Raw genomic sequence first — 20,810 nt, 5'->3', positions numbered from 1 at the left:
TATTCCTGTATGTCTCTTAGAAATATAATGACTCTTCTTTTGGGGTGCCTGAGTGGCTCAGTCGGTTAAGCTCCAACTATTGATTTCAGCTCAGGTCATGATCTCATGGTTGTGGGGTCGAGCCCTGCGTCTGGGTCCACACTGACAGCACAGAGCCTGCTTGGGATTCTCTCTCTCCCTCTCTGCCCATCGCCCCCCTCAAAATAAACAAACCTTAAAATAGAAAAAAAAAACAAGGGGCGCCTGGGTGGCGCAGTCGGTTAAGCATCCGACTTCAGCCAGGTCACGATCTCGCGGTCCGTGGGTTCGAGCCCCGCGTCAGGCTCTGGGCTGATGGCTCGGAGCCTGGAGCCTGTTTCTGATTCTGTGTCTCCCTCTCTCTCTGCCCCTCCCCCGTTCATGCTCTGTCTCTCTCTGTCCCAAAAATAAATAAAAAACGTTGAAAAAAAAAAAAAAAGAAAAAAAAACAAATATAATGACTCTCCTTTCAAAATATAACAATTCCAATATCATACTTATACCTTGATATTATCATAAATGTGGTGTCCAAAATTGCCTCCTATTCTTTCTAAGAGCATGACCCCCAACTTGTGAACTGTGGACAGGAGGAAGTGCATAAGCTGTGCAGTCAAGGTGGAGTCTAAAAAGTTGTTTTCTGGCTGCAGTCAGCTTCTTTTCCAGGTCATTGTTGAAGCTGCCAGAATCTGAAGGTAGGGCACTCTGGAGAGCACTAGAGGAGGAGTCCCAGGAAGGAAGAGGGATGAGAGTGGGGTGGTGCCCAAGCCTGAGGAGCCAGAAAGGCAGAAGCACCCAGAGAAGCTCCTTGCAAAGTCCTCACCCCTTCTTCATTCCAAACCTGCCTCCACCTCCTTCACGGTGAAAGTTCTGATTCGATACTAAAAGGCTCTGCCTTCTCCTTTCCTTCTCCTTCCTTACACACTTACAAAACAGGAAAGGAAGGACAGAGAAGATGATAGCAGGGAAATATATAAGTAAGGCTCGAAAACTGCCTACACATTTCCTCAGTCTAAACCAGTGGTCAGAGAACTTTTTCTGTATGGGACGAGATAGCAAACAGTTCAGACTTTGTTGTCTCAACGACTCTGCCTTCAAAGAGCCAATGCAGCCATAGACAGACAATACATAAACAAAATGGCATGGCTGTGTTCTAATAAAACTTAATTTGCATGGGCGCCTGGGTGGCTCAGTCAGTTCAGCAACTGACTTCGGCTCAGGTCATGATCTCATGGTTCGTGAGTTCCAGCCCCACATCGGGCTCTGTGCTGACAGCTCAGAGACTGGAGCCTGCTTTGGATTCTGTGTCTTTCTCTCACTCTGCCCCTCCCCCACTTGTGCTCTGTCTCTCTCAAAAATAAACAAACATTAAAAAAGTTTTTTTAACTTAATTTACAGAAACACAAGGCCAGGCTACATTTGTCCAGAAGGCTGACGTTTGCCAACCTTTGGCCTAAACAATACAACTATTTTTATTCCTGTCTATTCCTCCTATGATTTTGATTATTAAACACTGCACTCTAGTCCCTGTTATCAACCCCATTTTCCAGATCAGAAGACTGACAGGGAGAGACTAATGAATGGCCTTGCCTAGGATCAGAGGCACCACATGGTACACCTTGAATTAAACCTAAGAAATCGGTCTTCAAAATCCTTTGGTTTTTTTCCACCCTTTTCTAGCTGGATATGAATTTTAATATTGTCATAATCGCATAAATCGCATAAAATATACAATTTTTCCATAACATTACAAGTATTTCAGTCTCGCATTCTTGTTAATTATAATTTATAATTGATGCGTAATTGTTCATCATCACGGTGATGAGTTTCACTGAAATATTTCATACATCTGTTTATCTTCTTTTGTTCAATTACTGTCTAAGATTAATTCCCAAGAGCAGCATCCCCAGGCATCTGCAGGGCCCTGGAGTGGCGTACCCGGGAGGGGGGCACTGGCCTGTGGCATTTGCGAGTTTCTATGGTCAGTACTCCCAGGGTGGTGGATTTTAAGCTACCAACATGACATCACTGAACAGAGCTCAGAAGAGACACTACACTTAGCTCTTGCAAGAAGATACAAGCTGTTCCCAGCACCCCACTGGCTTGATACAAATTCCCTTTCTACTTCCCAGTACCAAGTTATAAATGGAATTACAAGAAATGGGAGTTACCATTTGGAAATGACCTTGAGTTTGCCTTTTTTTTTTTTTAAATTTTTTTTTTCAACGTTTTTAGTTTATTTTTGGGACAGAGAGAGACAGAGCATGAACGGGGGAGGGGCAGAGAGAGAGGGAGACACAGAATCGGAAACAGGCTCCAGGCTCCGAGCCATCAGCCCGGAGCCTGACGCGGGGCTCGAACTCACGGACCGCGAGATCGTGACCTGGCTGAAGTCGGACGCTTAACCGACTGCGCCACCCAGGCGCCCCGAGTTTGCCTTTAAAACTTGATAGTGTGTGTGAGTGCTTTGTTATCTCAATGTCACTTTAATTTACATCTCTGATTATTACTGAAACAGATCACTTTTCTATGGTTTCATTATGTGTTTCTTCCATAAATTCCCTATTCATGTTCCCCCATCTATGAGGGTCATGACACCTTTCTTTAAACCCTGAATTAACTGTATAGGCTATCATTAATTCCTTGAACTCGCCTGACATAATATCTTTTACCTTTTGCTTTCATTCTTCTATTAGGCACGAATTGTAACATAATTAAGTCCATCCATCTGTACCCTGCCCATTCTTGTATTTTATTGGTAGTGAACAAAAGAAAATACATCCTAGTTTCATTTATTCTACAAACGTTTATTAAATGTTCAGTGTATGGCAGGCACGATTCCAGGTACTGGGGATACAGCCGTGACCAAAATAACATCTCTGCTCTCATGCAAATCCGCTGGGAAAACCCACAAATAAATAAGTAAATATGTAATGGAAGGTTTGGTGATGATAAGATCTATCACACACAAAGCAGAGGGAGGGGACAGAGAGGGATGGAAAAGAGGTGCTATTCAGAAGTGCCTCTGGGAAGGACTCTTGAACAAAGACTCAAATAAATGAAGGAGTGAGTCATGCTAATTTTTCTACAATTTGATTTATTTAAATTTAATTTATCAATTCAACTGGGATTCTTTGGGAGGAGTAACATGATATAAAAGGGGTCCTAGTTTTGTTCTTTTTTTTTTTTTCCAGTGTGTATGCAATCATCCCAATACCTTTCTTTCCTCCTTACTTTCAGAACCTTTGTTGTAAAGTTGAGTCTGTTTCTCAGTTCACTAATATGTCCTAATAACATGTATTTTTCTCACAGTCTACTCTATTTTAATTGCTACTTTTTGGCTCGTCCTTTTGAAAAAATTCAGCCATTCTTGCTGATTCTCCTTCTGTAGCATTTCTAAAGCACTCTTTCTGGTCTCAAAATGAAATTCCATCTTCCCCAAGATGCAGCCTACATCTTAACTATTTTTGTATCTATAACACCTTCCACGGAGCATAGCCAAGGCAGACTTCTAATACGCTTTTGTTAAATGACGAATGAATGAATTATAAAACTCACTTAGATGTTTTTGACTCTAATTCAGGCCTGGGGGCACCTCACTCTTTTAAATGGTCACAAGTGGCAGGGAGCTACTCACCCGCCCACATGCACACTTCCTCCTGTCATTCAGCTTCAGGATAAACATCACATTCTTTCTTTAGGGCTTCACCATAAACACAGCAGCTCTGTTAAACTGAGGAAGAGCACTATCTTCGAAAAGGTCAAGCCACTTCCATGAAAAAGGATATCGCTTGGATTTGAATTGTTTTATTGCCTTTATTTCACTCGCGTAAGATTGAAAATCTTAAGGGCCAGTCTTTAACGTGGTCAAACCATATGTTTTTCCAGTTCTGTGTTTATACCGTCTGTGCATCCATATTCCCACCAAAACCAAGAAGACCAAGGAGAGGGGGGCCAGCGCAATCCCCCAGGAGAATGTGGCAGCTGTAGGAAGAACAGAGTCACATGGTGGGTGGATGGAACATTCTCTCACTGCCAGGGCAGGATAGTGCAGGGCAGGTTTACGGAGAAGACAGGAAGTGGGGTTTGTTTTTTCTAATAATAGTGCACTGATTTTTTAGAAAGCATGTCCCTTACATCAGGTCAAAGATATTTGAGAATGATATCTGTGGCATTAGGGAAACAAGGAAGGTAGAACAAAAATCCATTAAAGAGAAACAGCAGAGAGTGGGGTGACGGGTCACGGATCCTTGTTCCGCCCGTTGAATAGCGTGCAATAAGATGGTATCTGTTTAGCGGCACCTGGGAGGCTTAGTCAGTGAAGCGTCCGACTTCGGCTCAGGTCATGAGCTCACAGTTTGTGAGTTCGAGCCCCCATGGGGCTCTGTGCTGACAGCTCAGAGCCTGGAGCCTGCTTGAGGTTCTGTGTCTCCCTCTCTCTCTTTCTCTCTCTGCCCCTTCCCCGCTCACGCGCTGTCTCTGTCTCTCAAAAATGAATGAACATTTTAAAAAAATAAAAAAAAATTTAAAAAGATGGTATCTGTTTAGGCCTCACCAGCCAACTATTACTTGGCCAGGGTACAGTCTGCCCCTTTCCAATGAGTGTGGCTGTCAGGAAGATTAAGTAAAGTAGCAAAGGAAGAGAAAACAAACTTCAAATAAAGGAGCCTTAGGTGTCAAGATTATTGCTTGGACCCAGCTATTTTACATTCTACTCCTTGGTATCCCTGTGTTATGAAAATAGAGAGAGTACAAATAAAAACATAACAAGTACACACAAGTACATAAGTGTTACTGGACTCGACGATGAAGCCAGAGCTCTACATTTTAAAGCTATTTATCATAGTCTGTCTAGGCCTCCAGGAATCAACACAATCTCAGACCATTTCTCCAGATGATTCTTCTCTCTTAAAATCCCACAAGGTTTAGAAATGAGAAAAGTTTTAATTTTCCAAGCAGCCGCCCAGATGCACCTCTCAATGCTGGTGACAGGCTTTCGGCTATGCCTGCTGCCATGAGGCATGGCCAATCCAGCACAGGACATGCAGGGAGTGGGCTCACATTACAGAAATGTTTAAAGGGTCCCAGCTTCAGGACCAGACAAACCATAGGTTCCTTTGGGTCACAGTCTGAACCCCAGAAGTGAACTCTGCTTTCCGTGGGACCCTTCCTTTCCAAATCTCTACAACTACTGACCCTTTCATGTAAATGATCTAGAACAACGGTTCTCAAACTTGAGTATGAAAGGAGTACTGCCCAACTGCAGTCTTTTGCCTTACCCTGGAAGAAGCTGGGTAGATGTGGGGTGAGCCAAGGGTTTTGTGTTTCCAACTAGTGGCTTGAGACGTCCGGGTGTTGTCATGCTCTGCCCTGAGGCTTAACCAAATCCTCAGCTTTTCAATTACAAGTCTGTCTGCAGCTGCCTTCCCAGCAAACACAGAGAATGTGGAGCGATTTCTTTGATTGCTACAGACTGCCCAGAAGGCATAATGAGACTGCAGCTGGAGATCACTTCCGGCTTGTCGGCTTGTCGCCTGTTGACCTCTCTGGATGCCAAGGGTCTCTGCACTACCTCTATTTCCCTTTCCCACTCAGTGCTTAAACACTGGGAAGAAATCAACTTGGTCAAAACGATAGCATGGGCTTTTCTTCTTTCTTAAAGGTCCATTAAATGGGCACTGGGTTGACTGGACTATAGTCTTGTGCTTTCTCTCCTCTCGACTGATGACTTTAACCCTGAAGCTGCCCTGAGCCCCACATATCTCTCAGCCCCCACCTCTCGGGGAAGGGAGTTTCTCAATTTCGGGATAAAGAATGTCCCACCCTGCCGCTAGAGGCGTCAGGAAGAAACAGGTGGTCTTGCTGATCCAGGGCAGAACCAGATGAGGACACAAGGATTTTTTTTTTTTAAGTTTATCACAGAACCACTTTGTCTTTTTTCCAAAAATCAGTTTGCTGTTTAAATTTTGATTTGAATATACTCTCCCAAAGCCAGCCTCCACCCGACAAAAAATAAATCAGAAAAAAATGAGAGATCTGCTTTCGGTGGCCTAAGCAATCACGTGGAAATCACTTTGTCTAGCAGCCACAGAACATCAAACACGCTGCTTGATACATACCTTCTTTGACCGTGGTACGTAGCATCTGAGTACTCAGTGTGTTGCGCACAACGCATTTAAAATCTGTGTTCAAATCCTCTCTTATGACTGGATCAAAAATCAGTGGCACTTCAATGTAGTTCTCGTTATTTTCCGAGTATTCCCTGAGGGAGGAAATAATCACTCAAACATGATGTATCTAATGCAAGTTCGTCTTTACAATGGAGACATCCAAACACTCTCAATGAGAAGGATCTATTGTGCTTAAATTGGTCTCAACTCATAAAGTCAAGGGCACTTGTCATTCATTATATTTGTTCCTTATCTGGGAGAATTTCTAAGCCTGTGCCTGAAGGTGAGAGTGACACTGAAGCTGTTGGGAGTGACACTAAAGATGTTGGTGCCTGTAACAGGATGCTTGTCACAAGGAGAACTTAACAGGAGCCAGTTTTGTTTGGATAATGGAAGAATCCATTTTTTAAGGCCATTGATGAACAAAGAGGCGGCAGTGGGAATAGAAATGTCTGGTTTGGGGAAACTTAACTGTAACACCAATAAATCATTTGCATATTGAGGAGGAGGGAGTTTCCAGGAATCCTGGCCTCCTTGGTGTTTCCTCCTCTCTGCTCCTTTGCCAGCTGTCATTCTGGAAACTCAAGTTGGGAGCAGAGAGCCGCAGATGGGCCAGGGAATGGCTCAAGTCAGCCATTCGTAGTGATGGTAATCTGAAGATGCTTCACTGCTACTGATGAGCATGAATAAAAACACCATGTATGTGGATCTACTAGGACTATCTTTTTTTTTCTCCTTGGGAGAAAATAGGCTCCTTTAAGTGAGTGGACAGTGTGAGTAAGCCCACATGAGGCATGTTAGCAATGCCAAGCTTTTCTCAACAACGACTGTGCAAGCAAGCAGCTGTGCTAACCACATATAATTCTGACCTGCTAAACTGCATCCAGAAAGGTATTTTTTGATAGGTCTTTCAAAAAAAAAAAAAGATAAAAAATTGGCAGTTGAAAGTTCAGGCTAATTCAGAGTACCAAAACTACAGTTTTAAAAATCTTTGATAATTGGGGACACTGAATGGTCTCCTTCCTCAAACAAATGGTTCACAATTACAAGGTCTGACTGTTCTACTTTCAGAGTGAGAAAACATATTCCAGAGAGTAATGCTTATGAGAACAGAATTCTTCCTTTCTTTTAGTATTAACCTTCCTTAGTGCCTGCGGCAGTCCCCTGTTCCTGGAGAAACAAAGGAGGCCCTTGGATACTGGGGCTAACTTTTAGTCTTTCGAGGGGTTTGTGAAAATGTTTGACACTCAGGTTGCCGAGTGCATATTGGAAATGTATTAACTCCAAAGTTTTTTGGGTTCCTTTTTTTTTTTTTTCTGAAAACTGCAAAAATCGACACACAAATGTTTTTGAAAAAGCTGCAAAAATCGACACACAAATGAAACAGCTAGAAAATGCAACATCAGCTCCTAGAGTCAGCAGCAACTCAGCTCCTAGAGAAAGTTTGATTCTCAAGAGCAATTGGTAATGCTTAGCAAAACTCAGTGTATAAAATCCTAAAACTCCAACAGTTTAGAATCAAAAAGATTATTTTTAATGTAGAATGTGTGTCATTACGAATAGGTTCAGTATGACCTTGTCTCTAAAAGGAAGAGCAAAGCCCACACCAGTCCCCTAACAGCTATGCCTAGAAGATGCTTCTCAGCTGACAAAGATCTTCACACACTTACTGGCGCTGCCCCTCGGTCACGCGGCCTCCCTGGTACGCGCTCTCTATGCTGGTGGTGTTGGCCATCCACCACAGCATGGTGGTCGAATGTGTGCCAGCTCCCAGAAACACCTTACATGGGATTGTCAATCTTGACCCTGCATATAGCAAGACAGCACACATCATACGTCAGAACCCAGCCAGGAAACAGGGGTCACACCAGTCCTTGCGTCCATCAGCAAATCTGAGTGGTGGACCCTTCCCCATCTTTTCAAACACAGGCACAGGCCTGTCTGAACCCCAGCCTGACTTGAGTGTGGCTTTTGACCTTCATTGAGCCACCGGGACCCCTGAGCAGCTTTTCCTTCTGGAAAACAGGAGAAATGAGGCCCTCCTACACGGTCAATGCTGGCATCGAGTGGCATCCCGTTAGACATAGTGACGTTCAACAGTGAAGTGTGTGTGAGCCAGAGTGAAAAATGGAGACCCTGTCAGTCACTTTCCTCACCCCAGTCAACCAGCTAGCTATTTCGGCGACAAGAGACTGTCTCTTGGGGCCAGTAGTGGCAGGATCAGCCTCACTTTACAAATGGACTCTTACGGAGGGGCGCCTGGGTGGCTCAGTCGATTAAGCATCTGACTTCGGCTCAGGTCATGATCTCCCAGTTCACGGGTTCGAGCCCCGCAGCGGGCTCTGTGCTGACAGCTCAGAGCCTGGAGCCTGCTTCGGATTCTGTGTCTCCCTCTCTCTCTGCCCCTCCCCTGCTTGTGCTCTCTCTCTCTCTCTCTCTCTCAAAAATAAATTAAAACATTACAAAAAAAAATTTTTTTAATGGACTCTTATGGAAAAAGCTTAGCATCAGCCAAGTTTTGGTAAAGTGAATGATTTAAAATATACTACAGGTGCTGGCTACATGAGGGAATCATGCTGTTAATCCTCTCATACAGTTAAGAACTGTCACCAGAATGTTCGGATTTTTACATGCAGATTTTTGTAGGTACGGTTTTCATGTAACAAAATAGACCTAATTTCAATCAATGCCACTTCTACCATCTCACAGAAGGAAATGTTCCCTCATATCTGTCATTTCTGCCTCTCACGCTGGGGTCCTGGGGTCCCACCCAGGGGGGTCACAAGGGTCTGGGACACTGCGCTTAGGGACTGTAGGCACCCCTGTGGGTTACACGGTCCTTGCGGGCCTTACCCAGCGAAGCTAAGATGGTCTGGTGGGGGGAGATAATCACAGGAATTGTCTCCTCTTCTTTTTCTGAGAATGATAGGAGGAAAAAAAGATTCAATTAGGAAAGCCTTCATTTCGAGCTGAGAGTCAAGTTCCATTGTTTAGCTAATTAACAAAGTTCTCCTCGACAGTATGGCCAGCCATTGTAAGATTCGACCTTTGTCTAGCAAAGGAAACAGGCTCTCCACAAAAGTGAGCATCTCTGGCCAATGCCTTTCCCAGAAGAGATATTACTGGAAGAGGCCACACTTAAATACACATTCCACTAACAGATGTTCTTTGCTCTGTGATAAATAATTAACCATTCCCCTCCCTGGCTTCCTGAATAAATCCTTAATAGCAATGTTCACAATGTCCACAAGACAGGCTTTACCCCAACATCTATTTGCCCTAAAATATCTCCATCCTTTCCATTCCTGCCTCTGAAGAGTCACTCGAAAAAAATTTAAAAAGGCACAAGTATTTGGGAACCACCTGTTTATACTGTTAATCCCACACTGAGTGACAAAGAGCACAACCCAGCATTGGCTACTATGTCTTGTTCATTGAAGACATAAACTCTTTTGGGAAACAGAGGTGGACTTCTGAATAGCAACCCAACTTCCCAAGAGGAAGGTCTCCCAACCACTTGAAGAAACTGGGCACCTGAACCAGAGCAAAGAGTGTGACTGGGGGTGGGTGAAGGGCTGCCCATCTCCATAACTGCTCACTCCATCCTTACACCTTTCCTGCAGAGCCTCTTGAAATCCTAACGTGAGTAAGCATTAGGCAGTCTCACAGCAGAGGACCAGATGGCTTCTTGACCATGACCAGGAGTCTCCCCCTAGCCCCCCAACAAACACACATAATCACATGCCTGCTGCACAGATGCTGGGGCAACAGAGAGGCTGTGAGAAAAGAGCCTCAGGGGCTAGATACCTCAGTGCTTCTCAAATCTGAAGGTACATCAGCATCCGTGGGCTGCATGTTAAACACAGATTGCTGTGCTCCCCCCACCACATCCCTGTTTCTAATTCAGTGGGTCTGGAGTGGAGATGAGAGTTTCCAAGTCTAGTGAGCATCCAAGTGCTGCTACTTCTGGCTGGCCCAGGACCACCCTTTGAGAACCTCTGAGAAACAGTGAGATCATAACACTGGGTAATATGAAGGTTGGTCGCCCCCTAGTGTTCATATGCAGTATCACATAAACAGGATAATTAGGAGCCCCTTCAAAATCCTGGGAAGTTTCCATGATTTCCCGTGGGGGAACAAGTTGTTGGTATGAATGAATCCTCATAAGACAGTAAAATAGTCTACAGATTTCAGTTCATGACACAATTTTCTCTGTAGTAAAACTGAATCTCTGGATTCCCTGTGACAAAAACAAAAATGTCCTCTCCCTTCAATGACTAATTATTTAACCTTAATGTATTTTCAAAGCCCTCCAAAATGCCTTAAAAGACTCCAACTGTGTACTTGTTCAGTATATAACATAAAGAAAAGCAGCATACTCTTCAGGGCAGAGTCCAGGACTTAAACACTTTTATGTTCCTTACACCAAGCTTGATGACCAGCATGTAGGGGGTATGCAATAAATGTTGAACAATTTTAAATACTAATCAACACTGTTAACAACATTATTTTCAAGTAGAACTCATTTAAACCAATAAGAGCACTCACTATTTGAAATTCTAGTTTCAAGGGCCACGTGCCTTGGGGAAGACAAAAAAAAAAAGGGGGGGGGTGCATTTTCCACTGGATATGCCAATGCACAGCCTTCTAACTGAAAAGTCCAATAAAATTCTAGTATCCAAGAATTATACGTAAAGTTATGGCAGCCATGTTCTGATCACTGGCCCTGGAGCACAAGCCTTCCAAAAGGGGTTTTCCAAAGAGACCTTCCAAGTGAACCACTGTTTGGCCCCATCTGCTGGTGTGTTTTAGCCTCACACTTGGAACCCTATCAACTACCCAAGGATTCAGCTTTCCTCATGAAAACACCCTGGTTTCTATCTTTCAAAGGTTCACACATGTCTTATTAGACTGATGCTTTAGGAGAATTGATAGGTCTGTCTTCCTTTCCTGCCAAAGACATTCAAGGAATTCCACGGGGAACCCGAATTTGTTCTTTGCATGCTTGCTATTGACAGGGTGGAAAAGTACCTCAATGGCAAGTACTCACTGTTGACACGTAGTTCAATATTCCTAGTCACGTTGTACTGCATGCCTTCGTGGGCGAATGTCATGGCACAGCTGTAATAACCCGCATCCTCCACAGACACATTATGTATGAGTAAGCGAGAGGTTCCCCTCACACTTAGAAACTTCTCATTGTCTTGATCCAAAAGGACAGAATCCTTAGAGGAAAATATTTTTCAAAGTTATACTATGTACTAATTTATATCTCAAAAGCTATATGAATAGTATCAGTATTAACAATTGATGTTGAATATGCAATCCAACAATTGCCCTGGTATTTACTTTACAAATGTACTTTAGGCATACTATTAACTGTACTTCTTAGCAGAGGGAATTTGTTAACATAGAAAACATAGTTGTAGGGTGCCTGGGTGGTTCAGTTGTTAAGTATCTGACTTCAGCTCAGGTCATGATCTCAGTTAGTGAGTTCCAGTCCCACATCAGTGGTCTCAAGCCCCATTTCTCTCTCTCTCTCTCTCTCTCTCTCTCTCTCTCTCTCTCTTTTTTCCTCTGCCCCTCATGGGAATCTCTTTCTCTCTCTCCTTCTCTGCCTCTGCCCCTCAATCACTTGTGACTTGAAAAGTAATATTCAGAAGAAATGATATTGCAGTAATTACTTTAAAGATTGTTTCAATTTTAGGAGTCAGTAAAGATGGGAGAAAATTTGTGAAAAAAAGAAAAACTAAATGTGAGAAATGAGGGCACACTTCCTATATGGGTGAGAGATTCTGTGGGTCTTACACAACAGAATCCTCAAGAGCAAGGCCTCCAATAACAGAAAAAAACTGAATGTGATTCAAAAAAACATCCTAATGAGCACACAGTGTTCTCAGGAACCTATCTTTCAAAACCATGATGATCGAAACCTTGCAATAGTCAAACATAACCTTGAGCTGTTTCAGACTTGCTCTGAATGGTAGCACAGACATAACTGGAAAGGTTTGTCAGCTAATGGCTCATAAAGTATTATTTTACAATCTATCTAACCAAAAAGAGATTTTATTGTTCCTAACAGGAGGAGCCAAACATGAAAAAGCCAAACAGGGCTCAGTACCCCCATTCCTCCAAGGCCTCTAAGCCCCCAGGGGTCCCCTGCATGGCAGTGGTATGTGGAGCCTGGCCTCCTGGGCTGGAGTTCTGGCTGCACCATCTACCAGCTGCATGACCTTGGACAAGTGCCTTACACTTCTGTATCTCCATTTCTTAATCTGTAAAATGGAGATATTAACAGTCCCTACTTTGTTAGTTTATGCCAGGGAATCCAGAATAGACTTCTACCCAGTTCAGGCTAAGTAACGATTAGCATTGATATCCTATACATATCTTGTAGCTATAATACCAGTCAACTGGTTGACCTATCCTCGATTACAGAATTAATTTGTATCAAATTGTATTTTTTGTATTTTTTTAATGTTAATTTATTTTGAGAGAGAGAGACAGAGAGTGCAAGCAGGGAAGGGGCAGAGAGAGAGAGGGACAGAGAATCCCAAGCAGGCTCTGCACTGCTGGTGCAGAGCCAGACACGGGGCTCAATCCCACGCCCTGCGAGATCGTGACCTGAGCCAAAATCAAGAGTTGGATGCTTAACCGACTGATCCACCCAGGTGGCCCTATATCAAATTTTAAACAAATAACTGTACTTTTCAGCATCAGTCTATGGTCTGTCTATATCAGGGATCAGCAAATTTTCCTGTAAAGGACCAGATAGTAAATATTTCAGGCCTACATTCCACATGGCCTCTGTCCTCTGGTAAGTTGAAGAGCTATTCAGCTCTGCCCTTGGAGTATGAGACCACAGACACAGAAAGTATGGCCATGTCCCAGTAAAACTCTATTTATTGACACTGAAATTTGAATTCTATGTCATTTTCATATATCATGAAATACTAGTCTTATTTTTTTTAACCGTTTAAGAAAGTGAAAACTGGGGGCGCCTCGGTGGCTCAGTCAGTTGAGTGTCCAACTCTTGATTTCAGCTCAGGTCATGATCCCAGGGTCGTGGGATTGAGTTCCACATCAGGCTCCATGCTGAGCATGCTTAAGATTCCCTCTCTTGCTCCCTCTGCCTCTCTCCCTGCTCTCTCTCTTTCAAATAAAAGAAGAAAGAAACAAAGAAAGTAAAAACTATCCCCAGCAAATAAAAACAGGTTGCCACTCAATTTGGCCACTGGTTATAGCTATCATTCGCCCACACCTTGTCTACACAAGTGATCTGATGATAGTATTTATTCAATCAGGCAAGAAAACAAATTGTCTATATTTACTCTTTTAACACAAAAGTTAATTATCATGTGCTTTAAAAAAGCTTCATTAATATGTGTACACAGTTGTTAAATAAACAATGGGTTTTTTCCCATTGCTATAGACAAATGACAGCAAAAAGCTATTCTCTTCAACTGCCACTTACTCTGCATTCATTTTACATTCTGTCTTCTTAAATTCCTACTCTGAGGACCCTTGCCCCAGCCACATAAAGATGAACAGAACATATTAATCATTGCCCTTTTTAAACTAACTAGTTGAAAAAAAATCAGAAATATAAAAGTGAATGTGTTATCTTCAGAATGGGTATTTTATATCCTTCCTGTAGTTGGTAAGACACATTTTAATTAAATGGCAATTTAAAAAAAAATTTCTTTTAAATGGCAATTTTTAAAGATGTACCTTGTACCACTGAATCTTCATGTCCATTTTGTTACGGATGAATTCACTCAGCTCAGGGCAAACTAAGGACCCAGAGGTTGACAACGTAAGAATTTGTGGGTATGATATGAAAGGAAGGGAAGCTTCTGTCTTCTCAAAAACCCTGAGCTCAGTGGACATTTCATCACAGTAAGATGTGTTTCTGATATAAAAGAGAAAAAAGGATAATAAATCACAAGGAAAAATAACAGTAAAGCTAAATGACATTAAGAATAATTTGGGGCGCCTGGGTGGCTCAGTTGTTGAGTGTCCAACCAACTCAGGTCATGATCTCATGGTTCATGAGTTTGAGCCCTACAGTGGGCTCTGTGCTGACAGCTGGGAGCCTGAAGCCTGCTTCGGATTCTATGTCTCCCTCTCTCTGTCCATGCCCCACTTGTGTTCTGTCTCTCCCTCAAAAATAAAATAAAACATTAAAAAAAAAAAAAACGAATTTCCCCAAACCCATTAAAATCTGTGTTCTGCAGTTTCTTGATTAGTATCACAATGCTTCTCTTCCTGATCTTTTTGAGTCCTTGAGAGACAAAACAACAAAAAAGTACCACATCATAACTATTGTAAAAAACAATGATGACATGGTCTGCATTTTTCCCAAAGGACCCTCTCTGCAAGCCTGATTTCAACCCCATTGAGGGTCACTAAGAGATCCCCAAATACCCTTCAAACAGGCCTGAACCTTTCCAGGTTCTAGGGGGTCCCTGAGCACAGCCCCAACACAATTCAACTTCCTAGTGCAGAAGGCCATATCCAAAAAGAGAGATTGTTTGCAAAAAGCCACCATTTACCTAGAATAAAGTTCCCTTTACTTCTCTTAGGAATTATCTATGAGCGTAAGTCGAATTTCAGAAAACTGCTGAGAACTTTGTGTAAGATCTATAAAATATTTTTGCAATACTGCATGGGGAAATGAACTTGGCAAGTTTGTTTTGTTTTTAATTTGGGTGGTTTGTGTGTGTGTGTGTGTGTGTGTGTGTGTGTGTTCTTTTGGTTTTGTTTGTTTTTTGGTTGGCCTAACTCTAATCTCAGTATCATAATTCTATCAAGACCCTAGAGCTGGGGAAATGGCAGAGGCAAAACATTGATTGAAACATAGGAAAAAAATAGAAAAACATGAAAATACAATGGTCTCAGCTAAGCCCCTGGCTATCTAAGAAACACAACACCAACAGAGACCATGAAAATGTGTGCTGTATAAGGAAGAGGCAGAGGGGAGGGAACATGTACAGCAAAAGAAAAAACAATCTATATCTGAAGAAGGAACAAAATGTAAAAAATGTATGTGAAAGAAGTAAGTGATAAAATCTTGCTACCTGAAAGTAAAAAGAATTAATTCAAATATATAGAGCCAATATCTGTATTATATTTCATGTCTGGTTTAAAAAAGGAAAAGAATGAACAAACATTTTAGGCACAAAGAAATTCAGGAAGTTAACTATCATCTTGAAAAATATATAATCTCATTGTAAGAAATGTAAATGAGGAGGGGCACCTGGGTGGCTCAGTCCGTTGAGCAACTGACTTGAGCTCAGGTCATGATCTCATGGTCTGTGAGTTCAAGCCCTGCGTCAGGCTCTGTGCTGACAGCTCAAAGCCTGGAGCCTGCTTCAGATTCTGCGTCTCCCTCTCTCTCTGCTCCTCCCCTGCTCCCACGTTCTCTCTCTCTCAAAAATAAATAAACATTAAAAAAATTTTTTTGAATAAGAAAAAAGAAATGTAAACAAGGACAAGTCTAAAGAAGAGTGTACACCTGAAAAGAGTCATCCCAGCACCTGGAAGAGATACATGCCAGGCCCTGTGTTGGGTGCTCTCTATATATTATTTTATCTATTCTCCAACCTTATGAGGCAGAAATTATTATTATATCATTTTTAGATGAGGAAAATTAGGTATACAGAAATTAAGTACTTTCCTAAGGCTGTACAACAACTAAGAGGTCAAACCAAGGTTAGAAGCCTGGTAAGGCTTTGGGAAAACCCACAAATTAGGGTAGGATCTGTGGAAACCAAACTTACTACGCATATTGAGAGTTACAAATCTGTTCACATTTTTGATCTGGTAATTCCCCTTGGGCAAGACACTCCGTGAAAATGACGCAAAAGAAAGATGGGTGCGGAATGATTTGATCAACACTCACATTCTCCACGTGGTGTTACATCCCCACAGCAAAGGGGTGGTGGTCATTAGTGTTGTTCACCAAATGTGTCCAATTCCCCCATCCTGAGCATACAGTGGAATTAACATGTCATGGCCCCACTGTGGGTAGGTGCAGTTATGTGACTCTTTCTAGCCAATGAGATATACGTGTGTCACTTCTACACCAAAGTTTGTTTTTTTTTTTTTTTATGTGTATTTATTTTTGAGAGAGACAGGACAGAGCACAAGTTGGGAAGGGGCAGAGAAAGAGTTTGAGACACAGAATCCAAAGCAGGCTCCAGGCTCTGAGCTGCCCAATGCAGGGCTCGAACTCACAAACCATGAGATCATGACCTGAGTCAAAGTTGGACGCCAACCGAGCCACCCAGGTGTCCTTGCACCAAAGTTTTAATAGCAATCTCCTTCTGGTATGGCAGCCAACATTTGAGATAGTGACTGGCCCCTCAGTCTGGGTTCTCGATTGTCTCTGAACCCAACATGGGTTTGTTGGCTTGTTACATGTGTGATAAATAAGCATTTGTGGTTTTAAGCCACTGACTTGCCCACCCTGGTTGACAGAAAGGCCTTGTGGGTTCTGGATCAGAAGATTATAAAAATCACAGGAACAGGGCTGTTTCATGACCTGTGACTATAAATCCAAAGGGTATTATGGCAACTGCTAGTGATTCTCAATCCATTGGAAGCCCAATCTTAGAGCTGGAAGAGAGTTCTAGAGATCAGCCAGGTAGACTCTCTCACATGTTACGAAACTTTGACCCACACTGAGATTTCTACCACCCCTCTCAATCTCAGATCTCTTTTTTTCTACAAGAATAGAAAATAAAATGAGTATGAGGTATAATTTTTTAAAACAACCATAAAAACAAACTTTAAAAGACAAACATGACTCAGCTGACATCTCCCTGATTTTTGCATAGTATCACTACAAGAGTCAATAAGCATTGCCTTCAGGAAAGAAAAGGCACTTTCGTGTATATATTGACCGTCTTCTACAGTGCTCCCTATAACTAGGTGCTTCACATGCTGTGATTTCATAGAACTCTCCCAACAACTCTCTTTACAGAGGAGAAAACTGAAACCCATAAATGCCAAGTAATAAGACCAACATCCTGGGGCGCCTGGGTGGCGCAGTCGGTTAAGCGTCCGACTTCAGCCAGGTCACGATCTCGCGGTCCGTGAGTTCGAGCCCCGCGTCAGGCTCTGGGCTGATGGCTCGGAGCCTGGAGCCTGTTTCCGATTCTGTGTCTCCCTCTCTCTCTGCCCCTCCCCCGTTCATGCTCTGTCTCTCTCTGTCCCAAAAATAAATAAAAAACGTTGAAAAAAATTAAAAAAAAAAAAATAAGACCAACATCCTACCAGCTAGAAAATGAGAGAGGTAGGATTCACACCCATACTATTTTAACCCCGATTCCGTTCTTTTTCTAATGCACTGTTAAGTTTTCCTAGTAGTGCTCCTTAGGAAAACATTAGAATTCTTTTACACTAAAAGGAAAGAAAAACTATGCATTGATAGCTATTGTAAAATCAAGCATCCACATTTCCCTGATATGGAAGTAAGATATTGTTTGTCTATTTCCTAGGCAGGATTCATTGACAGGATGATTCATTGACACACTGGACTATGACTCAGCCACAAAAAAAGAATGTAATCTTGCCATTTGCAACAACATAGATGGATCTGGATGGCATGATGCTAAGTGAGATAAATCAGACAGAGGAAGATAGATACCATATAATTTCACTCATAAGTGCAATTTAAGAAACCAATGAACAACAACAACAAAAGAAACAAACAAGACTCTTAAACACAGAGAACAAAATGGTGATTGTCAGAGGGGAGGTAGGTGGGGGAATGGATGAAATAGGTGAAGGTGATTAAAAGTACACTTATAGTGCTGAGCACTGAGAAATGTACAGAACTGTTGAATACTCTACACCTGAAACTAATATAACACTGCATTTTAATTATTTTTCCATTTTTAAAAGAAATTAAAAATAAGACAACAAAAAACTTTAAAAATTAAAACTAGGCAAAGGACTTGAACAGACATTTGGCCAATAAAGGACATGGGTATACGCTTAGCATAACTAATCATTAGGGAAATGCAAATCGAAAGCCCAATAATATAACATTTCACACCCAGTAGGATGGCTATTATTCCTCTCCAAAAGAAACAAAAAAACAAACAAAAAAACAAACAAACCCCAGAAAATAATAAGTGCTAGTGAAGATGAGAAGAAACTGGAAGCCGTGTACATTGCTGGTGGGAATGTAAAATGGAGGAGGCACTGTGGCAAACAATGTGATGGTTTCTCAAAAAATTATTAAACATAGAATTACCATATGATCCACCAATTCTCTCCTGGGTATATACCCAAAAGAATTCAAAGCAGGGACTCCAACAGATTTTTTTTTTTTTTTGAGACAGAGCATGAGCAGGGGAGGGGCAGAGAGACAGGGAGACACAGAATCCAAAGCAGGCTCCAGGCTCTGAGCTGTCAGCACAGAGCCCGACATGGGGCTCGAACTCATGGACCGTGAGATCATGACCTGAGCCGAAGTCGGACGCTTAACTGACTGAGCCACCCAGGCGCCCCACTCCAACAGATCTTTGTACACCTATGTTCAGACCAGCATCACTCACAACAGCCTAAAGGCAGAAGCACCATAATTACCAAAATATGGTACATTTATGCAATGGAATACTATCCCTTTTTTTTTTTTTTTTTTTTTTTTTCATTTTTTATTTTTTTTATTTTTGGGACAGAGAGAGACAGAGCATGAACGGGGGAGGGGCAGAGAGAGAGGGAGACACAGAATCGGAAACAGGCTCCAGGCTCCGAGCCATCAGCCCAGAGCCTGACGCGGGGCTCGAACTCACGGACCGCGAGATCGTGACCTGGCTGAAGTCGGACGCTTAACCGACTGCGCCACCCAGGCGCCCCTGGAATACTATCCCATTGAATAATGTTGAAAAGGAATGAAAGTCTAATACACACTGCAGTATGGATGAACCTTGAAGACACTGTGCTGAGTGAGATAAGCCAGTCACAAAAGGACAAACACTGTAGGACTCCACTCATATGAGGTATTTAGAGCAATCAAACTCATAGAGACAAAAAGTAAGACGGGGGTTGCCAGGAGCTGGAGGGAAGAATGAGGAATTCGTGTTTAACAGGCTCAGAGTTTCAGTGTAGGACGATGAAGAATTCTGGAGATGAAGGATGCTGATGGTCGCATAACAATGTGAATGTGCTTAACGCACGGAAGTGTACCCTCAAAAAGGGATAAGATGATAACTTTTATGCTATGCATATGTTACCACAACTTTAAAAAAAAACAATAGGACAAAGAGGGAGGGGGGTAGACCCCACATCAGGAGATTTGGGTTCCAGTTTCAGCTCCACACCCACCACCTAGAAACACTTCATAAGTGAGCTTGGTCCCCTCACACGTACAATAAGCAATTGGATTAATTCACTCCTACAGTCCCATCCAGTTTCTATATCAATTTCGTTTGTCCATGTGGATGCAGGCATGAACAAAACGGCCCCAGTCCCAGTCCTCCTGGGGTTTACATTCTTACAGGGTAGGCAAACATTAAATACGTGAACACACGTGTGTCAGGTAGGAAAACTACCAGCAGGGTAAAAAGAGAGAGTGTCAGGAATGCTGTTTTAGGTAAAGTGGCTAGGGAAGCCCTCTCTAAAGAGGTGACATTTGAGCAAAGACTTAAATGGAGAGAAAGAGCCATGAGGGTATCTGGGGAAAGCTCTCGGGTAGAGGTATTTCAGGAACAGTGAAGAGGACAAAAGGTAGATTCTCATTTTGAAATCCAGGTCAACACTGAAGAACCATGCAAAAGTCCATTCTGGAAGGAGCTCCACTCCATACCCTAGTCCTGGGGGGGCCTCACCTGACAGTGCAGAGGTAGGTGCCAGAGTCCTCTTGCAAGGCTGGCAAGATCCAGAGAGCACCATCCTGGACCCACATTCGTGTCTCTTCTTCCCCTGGAATCGTTCTAGCAGAATCATTTTTATGCCATGTCACATTGACGTGGGGGCTGACAGACTCCCACAACCAATACTGCACCTGGGGGCACTTCAGGACCACAGGCTCCCCTTCCACTTTGAAGTAAGTTTTGAAATGCTTGCCAAGAAACCGGCAGTTTCCTGCAGCCACTGAAGGACAGAGAGATCATAGTCAGGCTTTGGATCTAAAACCTCCTTGGATGGGCAGCTCTGAAGAAGCCGCGTGCCCCTAACAAGTGGCCTGCACCCCGGAGGCCCCATTAAACACTCCTGTTATAATGATTTCAAAACTCCCAAAAACAACTTTTGGGTTACTGACAATTCCAATTTACATTTTGTGGGGAAAATTCAATCTGGTTCACATGGAGATGAAAAAATGATTAAAAAGTTGGGTCATATTTTTCACTTGTTGACTCCTTATCATTAAAAGTAGATTTGGGGGGAGCCTGGGTGGCTCAGTTGGTTAAGCATCCAACTTTGGCTCAGGTCATGATCTCATAGTTTGTGGATTCGAGCCCCGTGTCGGGCTCTGTGCTGACAGCTCAGAGCCTGGAGCCTGCTTCAGATTCTGTGTGTGTCTCTCTCTTCTGCCCCTTCCCTGCTCATGCTCTGTCTCTCTCTATCTCTCAAAAATAAATAAACATTAAAAAATTAAAAATAAATAAAATT

At 42.6% G+C, this 20,810-nt stretch overlaps 1 protein-coding gene across 2 annotated transcripts in view; it reads right to left on the bottom strand.

The window, feature by feature from the left end:
• Positions 1 to 3,806: 3,806 nt before the first annotated feature.
• IL1R2 (interleukin 1 receptor type 2) overlaps positions 3,807 to 20,810 on the bottom strand; it is a 34,227-nt gene continuing 17,223 nt past the window's right edge. For both annotated transcript variants that reach the window (XM_058684538.1, XM_058684536.1), the window contains exons 3-9: positions 20,027 to 20,291; positions 13,917 to 14,097; positions 11,236 to 11,410; positions 9,039 to 9,101; positions 7,856 to 7,991; positions 6,135 to 6,277; positions 3,807 to 3,999 (exon numbers count right to left, since the gene is read on the bottom strand). In XM_058684538.1, coding sequence (XP_058540521.1) covers positions 3,860 to 3,999; positions 6,135 to 6,277; positions 7,856 to 7,991; positions 9,039 to 9,101; positions 11,236 to 11,410; positions 13,917 to 14,097; positions 20,027 to 20,291 — 1,103 coding nt within the window. In that variant the 3' untranslated portion in view covers positions 3,807 to 3,859. The remainder of the gene's footprint in view (positions 4,000 to 6,134; positions 6,278 to 7,855; positions 7,992 to 9,038; positions 9,102 to 11,235; positions 11,411 to 13,916; positions 14,098 to 20,026; positions 20,292 to 20,810) is intronic.

The sequence above is a fragment of the Neofelis nebulosa genome, chromosome 9, assembly GCF_028018385.1.
Source record: "Neofelis nebulosa isolate mNeoNeb1 chromosome 9, mNeoNeb1.pri, whole genome shotgun sequence".
NCBI classification, from domain to species: domain Eukaryota; kingdom Metazoa; phylum Chordata; class Mammalia; order Carnivora; family Felidae; genus Neofelis; species Neofelis nebulosa.
The sequence above is the reverse complement of the archived record's forward strand: the minus strand, read 5'-3'. Positions and strand labels throughout refer to the sequence as shown.